Source organism: Amblyomma mixtum, chromosome 8 (genome assembly GCF_055824585.1).
Source record: "Amblyomma mixtum isolate Tamu chromosome 8, ASM5582458v1, whole genome shotgun sequence".
NCBI classification, from domain to species: domain Eukaryota; kingdom Metazoa; phylum Arthropoda; class Arachnida; order Ixodida; family Ixodidae; genus Amblyomma; species Amblyomma mixtum.
This window is the reverse complement of record NC_143019.1, coordinates 112,833,155-112,843,409: the sequence shown is the minus strand read 5'-3', so window position 1 is coordinate 112,843,409 and position 10,255 is coordinate 112,833,155. Positions and strand designations below refer to the sequence as shown.

The window sequence follows — 10,255 nt, the reverse complement described above, 5'->3', positions numbered from 1 at the left end:
TAGCTAAACCGAGTAGACGTGGGAAAGCATGTGTTCAGCCTAGTTGGTTCACGGTTTTCTTTTGTTGGGTTGTCAGCACGTCTTGTGAGGATATCAGACTCAGGTTGAGCTCTGATCCAGGTAGAGCTGATCTGATCTGCTCGCGCCGCAGATGAAAGTTGATGAAGACGACTGTGTGCAATGCACAGCGCGAGAGTGTGCTGCATTTTGACACAAGGCGTGATCGGCTGCGACGATGGCGGGTGCTCTCGTGCAGTGGCCAGCGAAGCTGACCTGTTCGCGACGTCGCAACCTCGAAAGACAGTCGCGGCAATATTTATTTTATGCATGCGGAATCATTATATGGGTCTTGACGCGGAAAATCCGCCGTTGTTGTTGTCTACGCCAGACGGTCCGAAAACCGACGTGACCTCAAAGGAAAGGATGATGAAAAATAGTTGTTTTTTTAAACAGTTTATCACGCAGCGGGTTTCGAACCCAGGCCGACGCGGACAGATCAATTCCACTGCCAACTTCATTTGAGCGCTGCGCCATCACCGCAGCAAAATGACCCTCGAGCTAAATTTCCAGTCTGTCGCGCTGGGTTTGAGTATCGTCGTCTTCATCAACTTCCGCTCGGGCTGCGCAAACAGATAAGCTTCGCTGGCCACGGCATTAGAGTCGTACGTCACCGCAGCAGCCGAACACCCCGTGTGCATGCTTTCGAATTCACATCACGCAAGTAGCCTTCAGTGCACTCCACAATTTTTTTCTGGATGGGCTGTTGCTATGGTACGTTTTGACAAGGTCACCTTCAAGGTCAAGCTACACGCAAACTCGGTTAGCCGGTTCGACTTCGTGTGGCCATGCTTTCGCATTGAACAATACTAATTTTTCTCAGGATTCAGGTAGTTCTCGCATTTCCACTGAGCTGTGCGTCCGAAGGAAGAAGCAGCGGCACGGTAGGCATGGTTGAAAAAGCCGGGGTATAGAAAACTTGTAGATTTATTTTTCACTCACGATTCCTTGTTCTCCCCTCATATATGTAAATTTTTCGTGAAATGCCTTTCGAGGATCGTACTGCCGCGAATATTTCTGATGTTTGTTTTTACAGTATGTTCATTCTTCAAAGCTGCGGTCACGCCGCTTTATCGCTTTGTTTGTGATGCAAGACGCGACCAGATTTATCTCGATTGATCGCATCCAGGCGGAGCCTATTCTATGCTGTTCCAGAATGTTGCAGTAACGTTGCACGCGTTGTCTCGAAGGTTCGCTATCAGCTTTAAAAATAGCACGGCCGATAGCGGCGGGCATTCGGTTCGACGAGCACCGAGTACGCTTGTTGCTACGCCGCCGCCGACTCATTCACTTTTTTTCGGCCGCAAGTCAGCCCGAATAAAGAGTTTCGTTTAGAAGCCATTCTCGCTGTTTTCATGCTCGCTGGACTACAGTCACCACTACGTGACAATACCGTCTTCATAAACGTTGTTCAGTGGGTACAGGCTTCGATGGAGCACGTTTTCGATACGTTTTCGGTACGTTTAGAAAGGTACGTTTACTCCGTACCTGGCTCCTACTCTCTTGTGGGAGCCAGGTGCGGTACAGTACGGTATGATTTCGTTCTCTGTCCTCATTCTGTAGAGCTCTGAAAAATTTTGAAGGAATACCAACACGCCCAATCAACCGTTCTTCTTCAGACGCGTTGTGCCTCGTGCCTGCTGAACACTTCGATGTGCTGTGCTCCGCGCGAACCTTTACTAAAGCGCTCTATAATGCTCCATGGAAAAGAGTGTTACAGATATGGGGACTGCTTTCATCTTGTACACAGCCACCTTCCAGGAACAGTACGCAAGTTTTGGACGAGTGTGTTGTTGAAGTGACGTAAGTGTACGTGACGTGACATGAGCCGGGACACTCAGTTGTCACCGACAAGAATGAGGAGAAATCATACCAAAGCAAGCTGAAAAGGAGAGCGCAAGATCTTTCTTGTGTTATGTGCAAAATCAATCTGTCCCTTACGAAATAGAACAGCCTGTTTTAGAGTTCTACAGACGGCAGAAGAAGATACTCTGGCGTTCACTTCTTTGTTGTGAATTGCCGTAAGCAAAGCGGTTTCTTTCCCACTTTACACCCACTAAGCACTGATGTCCTACGCCGTACCTCTAAAACCATCAATACTTGCACCACGAGCTTCAAAATTCTGCTGTGTGATTATGGGGCCTCAGACGTTGTAAATACACAGAGCAAAAAAAATTTGCGACCAAAATAAAAAAAATCCCTGGCCGAAAGGGTTAATAAAAAAAAGTTGTTTTGTAAAGGCAGTCTTTTTCAGTCTATTGGATGCAAAAGTTTAGGACCAGTTTATGAGAAAAAAACCTCAATGAAATGTTTAGTGGCTGCGGAGAAAATGTTCCTTAGAGACTCAAAATTCATGTTTTCAGAATTTTAGTTTGAACTTTGGTCCCACAGTCGTAATCTTAAAATGAGGCTACTGCACTGTCTCCAGCCTATTTTCCATCACACTGCGTTATGAACTCTTCGTTCTTGTCCATGACAGAGGCATGATAGTTTGTCCATGTCACCTAACAGCGCCACAACACAAACGACACACCTGGTGTACCGTACTGATTTCCGCACTACTCGCATGTATTTTGCATATTGGTGCAAACATGAGAGAAACATCAGTGGCCCGTCTTTTGTGGTCGTCGCTATCTTGAGTTCTACCGCGAAAGAGCCGTTGATGAAAGCGTCCCAAGCAACCACAGATATCCGTCGGACGTACGAGCTAGATCCGAACGTCCTTTGCCGAGATCGGACGTCCATCGGACGTACGAACACAATCCGATTTCGGATATCCGTATTCGTACATCCGCCGGACGTACGGACAGTGTCCACTTTTGTATATCCGCATGAGAGACGAGGTGGACGTCCGAAGGATGTAAGGTCGAGTATTTTCCCAGGCCATGAGTATGGACGTTTTTTATTTCACAGAAAATTCGAGTCTTTCGTGTATGTATACTGATTTATTTTTATTTGCATCAGTTGGAGGGTTTGACGCGAAGACGTTTGTAAATTGGTACGATTCCACTCCTACATGCAGTGCAAGAGCCGCCAACGAGCTAAATTTATCTAAGAGGAGAAGCAGGTGTTGCAGAATTTTGCAAGAACTCAATGACTAGTTTTATATTTATAAAACTTCTCCAAATTAGAGGAGTTGCGCGACATGTCCACTGTTTTGCTAGCTAAACTTGCCATTGAAACCATTCGTAAGCATCAAAACTCCCGTGCATTCTGCTATCACCATCATCATAGATGCCAGTTCGCGGTCAGACCAATCCAATCCATCAGTACGGCTCCGTAGCCATGTCCCTAGCGCTGTTGTTGATATGTCGCGTAGTGTTGTCGCGCAGATCTTTATAGCTCTGTTATTATAAAATGTGGCTTTGTTCGGTCTGTGGACGAAAGTTGTATGTAACTTAAGCAATTTGAAAGATACGGGAAGCGCCTGAAGCTCTTCTGGAACACCGGAATCCCGTACTGCGTCGACCTTGGTGTAAAGAAGGCTTAGTACACATGTGATTGCCTACGAAGGTATGTATCCAGTACACTTCTTGGAACTTTGCTTCTAGGACAATGCAGCATGCTCATATAACATTCGTTCACAGGACAATGGGAGCAGTAAGCGCGAGGAGATGGCTTCCCCAAGTGTGTGCTGTTCTCACACTTTCGGGAGCCTACATCACACAGCTGCGGGAGCCCTCAACTCGCGCGACTAATTCCCACTCCTCTTAAAAGTTGCGGGACGGAGTGTTTTCGCATCTTGTTAATTTTTAAGACATCGCTATGTTCACTGTGCCTATATAAAGAGTGACAACGCGCGAAAGGCAGACCATAGGAAGCACGTGAGGTCGCAGTGGTTCGCAACGGAAGCTTTGCGGCTTTCTGTGCACAGTCGCGTACAGTGCTGCGCAGGTTAGTGCCCTAAGGCCCGTGAAAATAAATAAAGAACAGATACATTGTCAAATATGGTGTGGAAAAGTGAGAGCTGTTATTGCCTTATACTTATTGAGGTGTTTGTTAAAGTGCATTGTCTGTTATACTTGCAGCAGTAAACACTTCTATTAATTGGTTCCAATGTTTTTACTTGGGCTACTGCATTGTGCCATTTGTTTCACATGACTGATGTTTGCCGCGTTCTTTTTTATTTCAGAAATACTGTGGGTGGGAAGATTACGGATGTGTGTCCCAAGCTTGCCACATTTGAAGAGTCACATTTAAGTAATTTTCCGAATGTAACCCATTGCTCTGCTCATGTATCATCAACCACAATAAAATATGCGTGCTATGCATCAAATTGTTTTTGGTTTTATTGCATTGCGCGGAGTGAAAAAAGCACGCATGCACCATATATGCGAATATTCGAGAAAGATCCGCCAATGGACGTACTCAACTGGACGTCCGTCGGCGGGCGAACCGTATACCTTTGGACACCTTTCGGACGGCCGACGGACGTCTACCGGCTGTTTGCGGATGTTCAGCGGACGTACAAAACATCCGAAATAGACCTCTGTCGGCCGTCCGAAGGATATCGGTGGTTGCTTGGGGTAGTATCGTCCCGTTTCCACTAAGGCAGTAAGCTTGTTGTCGTCAGTGACGACTTCCCAGTCATCAGTTCTTGTTTTAGCGCTGCACTGTGGTATCGGAGTCCCGTAGCGTATTCGTCAAAAGACTTGTGCCTGGGCTCTCTCTGTTCCTGTCATCCTGGTAGATCAGGGCGCGAATTCATAATTCGGTCACGCTATGATCAAGTGTGACCTCGTACGCAATGTCGTCGACATAGGCTATGGGTCTCTATCGAATCTTCATGTTGATGAGTATTGGTCGTTTTCGCCGGGAAGCATACTAATCTACGACCACTAAACAATCAATAATTGAATTTCATCTTGATGCTGTTTGTATCCTGAACCGAACGATGGCTGTGACGTGGAAGAAGTGTTAAGGTCGCGTGAAGAGTGAAGAAGACTGCAATGCAGCCGCAAATACTTAGTTTTAATCGATTACAACTTTAAAGACAGGCTCCTTTAAAATCTGGAATGACAACAAACTACGTATCAGGGGTTTTATGTACATTATTTTTTAAAGCACGTGACCTAAACACTTCTTAAGCGTCGTAACTAACGTTACGTTGATCAACCCGAAACAGCACGAAATATATTGTTTTAAATAATTTATTGGTCGCAGGCGAAAGGCACGATGCGATCAAAGTAATATGATATTTTATGCACCATTACACAAAAAAAGAGCAAAAAACAAGGCGCTATAATGCTTTAAGCCGCCCCGTAGCTATATCCACAGTTGGAGAATGCGAACACGACCGACGTTTTTAGAGAAAAAGCCTCAACCCAGAACCTGTTAGGTTATAGCTAGGAAATTAGCGTGCCTCTTGCAGGACATTTTTCAGCAGCAAAGTGCCCGCCGTGCAGTTTGGCTGATTATTGAGCAGTAGCTATAGAAAAATACAATGGATCACCAGGAAACGCGACATTTAGTTTTTCTGGTGAGCAAAAATTTGATTTTTTTTTTCAAAATCAACATTAAACAATTCTAGGGAGGCAAGTGATGCAGTTTTAAAATTACACACGTAGCATTTGGCAATAAACACTTAGGAGATTGCGATGTGTTTGTGTTGTGTTGTGTTTAATGGCGCATAAGCGGCTAAGGCTATCATGCGCCAAGAACAAGGTTTAGTAAAATTGGCTCGAGCAAAGTTTGAAGACAAAGTGTATAAAAACGGTGGTGTAAAGGGCCTAAAAGTTATTTTTATTACCTGGCTGATTAAATACAAACACTTTAGAACATAGCCCTGACTTTGGCCCAGACAGGCAGCACAAGAATCTATTGCAGCGTAAACCTACCTTCTAGGCACCATAATAAACGTCTTCCATGCGATAAAAAAACTTTTCCAGTATTTTCTTCAAACGATGCTATAAGCCATGCACTTTGGCATAGAACCAATCTCTTTATTTCTGCTTTATTAGTACCCACATGACGGTAGGAACAGGAAGTCTTCAGTTACAGCAGGGAAGTGAGCTACCTGGTGATCAGAGTTAAGCATGCAGTATGGAGTCAGCACCACATTTCGGAAAATGTCGGCGTGCTCAAAAAGTCCCGCAGTCACAACTGGCAGTTTTCAGTAGGGTTTTGTTTGTTCTGCATAAGTTCGTCACCTGTTTTACAGTTACTCCAGTCATAGCCTAATTATCTGTGTCTGCAGACAACAGGACCGGAAGTAACCAATGACAAGACACATGAAGTTTATTCCTATCTCGAAAGCACTTTAGCTGGGGCATATACCGGGGGTTTGTTTTAGAAGGTCCAAAATTTTTAAGAAAGGTAAATTCCTTTAGATTTATTTTAACCCTCGGGCTATACTGAGGGCTACGGCGGACGCCAGGTAAGAGGCAAAGTCCTTTCATTAGTTCGCTGATTAACTGAATACGTTGATTAACTTTTATAATTTTCATTTTAGGGGATATGTTGTATTAGCAGAATTGGAGATCGTCTTCCAAACAGTCCAGCCAAGAAAAAAAACTTTCATGAAAAATTTTTTGCACGCGTTACGAAGCGAGAAAAAGTCACCCTCATAGGCAGCTTCACACTGTAACACAGCGTCTGTGACGTAGTTCGCTCGGCCCTGCGCTTTGTGTCACACGGTTGACGTCGCCTGAAGCACAGATGAGCGGCTGGCGGTATCGCTGCCCGTTTCGCTTCGCTCAGCGGCCTCACGGAATGCGGCGTGGGAACGCAAAACGCACTGTCATGCCGCTTCCGATCCGACCTCAGAGGGACAGCGGGCCGTTCCGTTTGCGGAAGCGGCAAAAATAAAAGCTCGAGTCACTTGCGCGTGTGGCGTGTGACAGCATCGGCCTCGAAATGCCGTCGCGGAGTGAGGGAAGGTTATCCACGGAAGAAAAAACTTCGCCTCTCGCAATTTAAGTGGCGTTATAAACCTACAGGCTTCCCAGCGCAGATGACCAAAATACCTTGTCCCCACCCACGAAACACGAAAAGCGCTAATAGACGTCTAAAAAAAGTCTCGGAAGAAAAAGCTTGACATCTAAAAGAAGTTTCATCTAAGCAGTTTTTTAGACTTCGACGTCTACTAGCCCTCTATTAGCTCTGCTAACGCTACGCTTGTATACGGCTAGAAAACTTCTGAGGTAGAACTTTTTTAGAATTTTTTTAGACGTTCCTTTTTTTTTACGAAATGGGTGCCTGTAATATCTTACGCATTTCAAGACTGATTTTTAGTGCTGCCTTTAAACCCTCTAAAGCTTTAAAAATGTTATAGTTCATTTTTCTGGTATACACTCAAAAATGAACTCAAAGCTGATTTGCAAAGACCCGAAAAATGAGCACACTTTTCAGTCACTGCATTTCTCTTTATTGAATCCAGTGCATACACCCACACAAAAAAAAGAAAGGGACCAGGAAATTAATGTTAGAAGCCATGGAGGAAGTAGCTTCACTGGTTTGGCTGACATTACAACGGTAAGCACTTGGATGGCGGGAAAGTGTCGAGCAGCAACCAATTGTTAAATCAAAAATTCATTCGGCCCCAGGCCTTGTTCACAACGGATGCGTTGACGATCAAGTTGCTGTGATGTGGACGGCAATGAAGAGATCGCTAGGTGTTCCAAACATCGCTTTTCTTGCAAGGAGGATGCCAACTAGACGGTATACAAGGGGAAGTCAAATCCAGCTCTGTTCAGCAGCCTGCAGAAGTGAAAAATATTAGAGTAACCAAAAGCACAGTCAGTCAGGTGCATGTAGAATGGCCAATGAGGAGTCGGAAGCAAATAAGACCAGGAAATGGCAAGGAGTGACAGCACAGGCAATAAAATAAGCTAACCAAAAACATATATGCATATGATGTCATTGCAAGCGGCATTTCAGCAGAGTGCTACGGCTCACCATAAACTCAAGAAGTCAACCACTGTGGAGGCCTTTAAGAGAAGCAAAATTCAAACAGCGTGCATGGACACTGAAAGCCAAGCAGTCAATAGCAAGTGCACTGCCTTACTGTGATGCACACTGTACTCACAGAACCTCCTAAGCTGCATCTCGCAAACAGGCTTTCTCTTACCTGAAAGAAGTGGCTGAATCAAAAGTGGTTGATGGTTGACATCTTGCACCGTCGCACGAAACCATAGAAGAGATGCTGCTGTCCTGGTAATACCTGCATCACTTCAGTATACACAAGAGATGCGTTAAATATTGGACCTAACCATGACAGCCACACAGGGGCACATCTGAAAGATAAGACAAATAAAAGTGCGTGTGTATAAGGCTCTTAACACTGCATTGCCAAACAAGCCCTTTCTAATCTGTACGATGAAGCTCAAACAGCGGGCAAGAGATTACTTACACCACTGCACAAGAAGCATTTGTCCAGATTCCCACCTTAGAACTGAAACAATCTCCAGGCCAAGTCTTCTGAACAACCAAGTACAAGGTGCTGCGATTCATTTGCGTGAAACTAGACCAGGTCCTTGCTCCTCCGGCCAACAGTTGGGGTCCTAAAGGACAAACACATAATGGGGCTTGTGGAATGAACATTAGCAAACAGTCTAGACCTATACAAGAAATCATGAAGTGAAAGAAAAGGTGTCAGCTGCAAAGCGTGCTTACCAAAACTTGAGAAGTTCAGCAGGCAAGGAGGTCCTCTGAAAACCATTGTTGAACAGCCTGTACCCAAAACGAAATGCACACAGTGAAGCAGGGACAACGCCAGCTGTGCACGGCGCAATGGTTTTCCAAAAAAATAAAAGCTGCCACGCCTGCAAAGCGCCGTAGTACTTCACTGCACTGTCAAACAGCCGGCACACATACAGAGCAGCACCACTGAGTAAACTACCTTTGTGCCGGGGCTCTCAATCGTAATGAAATAAAAGTTTGACGCAGTTAAGATAACCAAAAACTGAAGGCACAGCGCACGAAGGACAGGACAGGTCCTTCGTGCCTTATGCCTTCAGTTTTAACAATGTACCGACTAGCCCAAACAAATACCTTAGTGAAGATAACCAAACCCTTTTTAACGGGAGTTTCACTGACGGCAATCACAGCAAGGAGAATTGGAGCACACAGGTGGCCAGATGAGAGTCCTTGGCAAGAATAAAACCCTGCCAGAATGCAATAGAGCATAGACTTTGTCTAGGAAAAAATTCACGTCTTATCAACGTACGCTTAAACAAAGCTGGTTGGTTTGAAGCTTTGTCACGTTCATATTGTCACCGCCTTGGTAAAGAAAGTAACTCGCATAGCCTAGCTGTATCCACTTAACAAAAGCTCAAATAGCACTTTGGTATGTAAAGCACTGGCTGATACTGTTTTGTGATTTGTAAACCAAAGGAGTGACACACTAGCCGACCGTTCAATCAGGCGCGTTAGAGGCTTAGCTAAAGCAAGGCCGACACTTTCACCACAGAAAAGACATGGAAGGTTACTTACTTTTGCGGAAAACGAGGCTCACATCTCAGGGCAAAACTGGTAGTAAACGATACCGCAGAAAAAGGGGAAACTGCAGCGGCGTCAAGTGCCAACCAGCGCGGAAAAAAGTGCGCAGCGAAACGTACGCAGCATCCACTTTGCGCGCGTAGCTATCGCTAGCCTCTGCAACGCCAAATGAAGTACTAAATTTCTAAACGTAAAAATAAACAAATCATCAAAGAACCAAAAAAAAAACTGAATCTAATACTTTCATGTAAAACTAAGCACTTGCAGCTTGCACTAAGATTTATTTCTGCTTGAAACGGTTAAAACCACTGTGGCAAACAAGCCTGCATCGCCACCGTGCGGAGCGACACCAAGCAGCAAGCTGCGGCGTGACTGAAGAAAGATTATTGCCTCCAAGATCTGCCGACACGATAGCGCGCGGGTGACAAGCGCGCGAGCGAGCTCGGCGATGGCGGCGGGAAGGCATATGGGAAGGCGGCGTAGGCAGCGTAGGCTGCGCCTGTCCATCCGCGTGCTGCCGCCAGCTAGCCGAGGGGTAACAGAGGCGTTCGCAACATGAAGCAAATTTTTTCGCTCGCGTAACTACCGTCGGCTTTCAGGGTCATTATATGTTACCTAAATCCAGCCTTACGAGTGGCGGCTTAGCTGCACTCGATGTGGAACGTGATTCGGGCTCCGTAGGAGAAAACGCGCTTTCAGTGTTCGAATACAAAGAGCGGTTTGTGGACCGGCGCGCCTGCTCTTCGAAACGTCAAGCAGG

The 10,255-nt window shown here is 45.5% G+C and overlaps 1 protein-coding gene across 1 annotated transcript; it reads right to left on the bottom strand.

Annotated features, from left to right (window-relative positions):
* Positions 1–7,400: 7,400 nt before the first annotated feature.
* Positions 7,401–9,949, bottom strand: LOC149333972 (uncharacterized). Its single transcript, XM_089558847.1, has 5 exons — positions 9,490–9,949; positions 8,671–8,727; positions 8,408–8,558; positions 8,126–8,291; positions 7,401–7,755 (listed from the first exon to the last, which is right to left on the bottom strand). Exons 2-4 carry the CDS (start codon positions 8,714–8,716, stop codon positions 8,144–8,146), a joined length of 345 nt encoding a protein of 114 aa, XP_089414973.1. The 5' UTR covers positions 8,717–8,727; positions 9,490–9,949; the 3' UTR covers positions 7,401–7,755; positions 8,126–8,143.
* Positions 9,950–10,255: the final 306 nt, after the last annotated feature.

What these genes read in the sequence shown, in the direction of transcription:
- LOC149333972 (XM_089558847.1), bottom strand. Translation starts at nt 8,716, where the DNA reads ATGGTTTTCAGAGGACCTCCTTGCCTGCTGAACTTCTCAAGTTTTG. An exon ending in GCTGAACTTCTCAAGTTTTG is followed by an intron (nt 8,559 to 8,670) that starts GTAAGCACGCTT and finishes TTTGTCCTTTAG; the next exon opens with GACCCCAACTGTTGGCCGGA. An exon ending in AATGCTTCTTGTGCAGTGGT is followed by an intron (nt 8,292 to 8,407) that starts GTAAGTAATCTC and finishes CTTATCTTTCAG; the next exon opens with ATGTGCCCCTGTGTGGCTGT.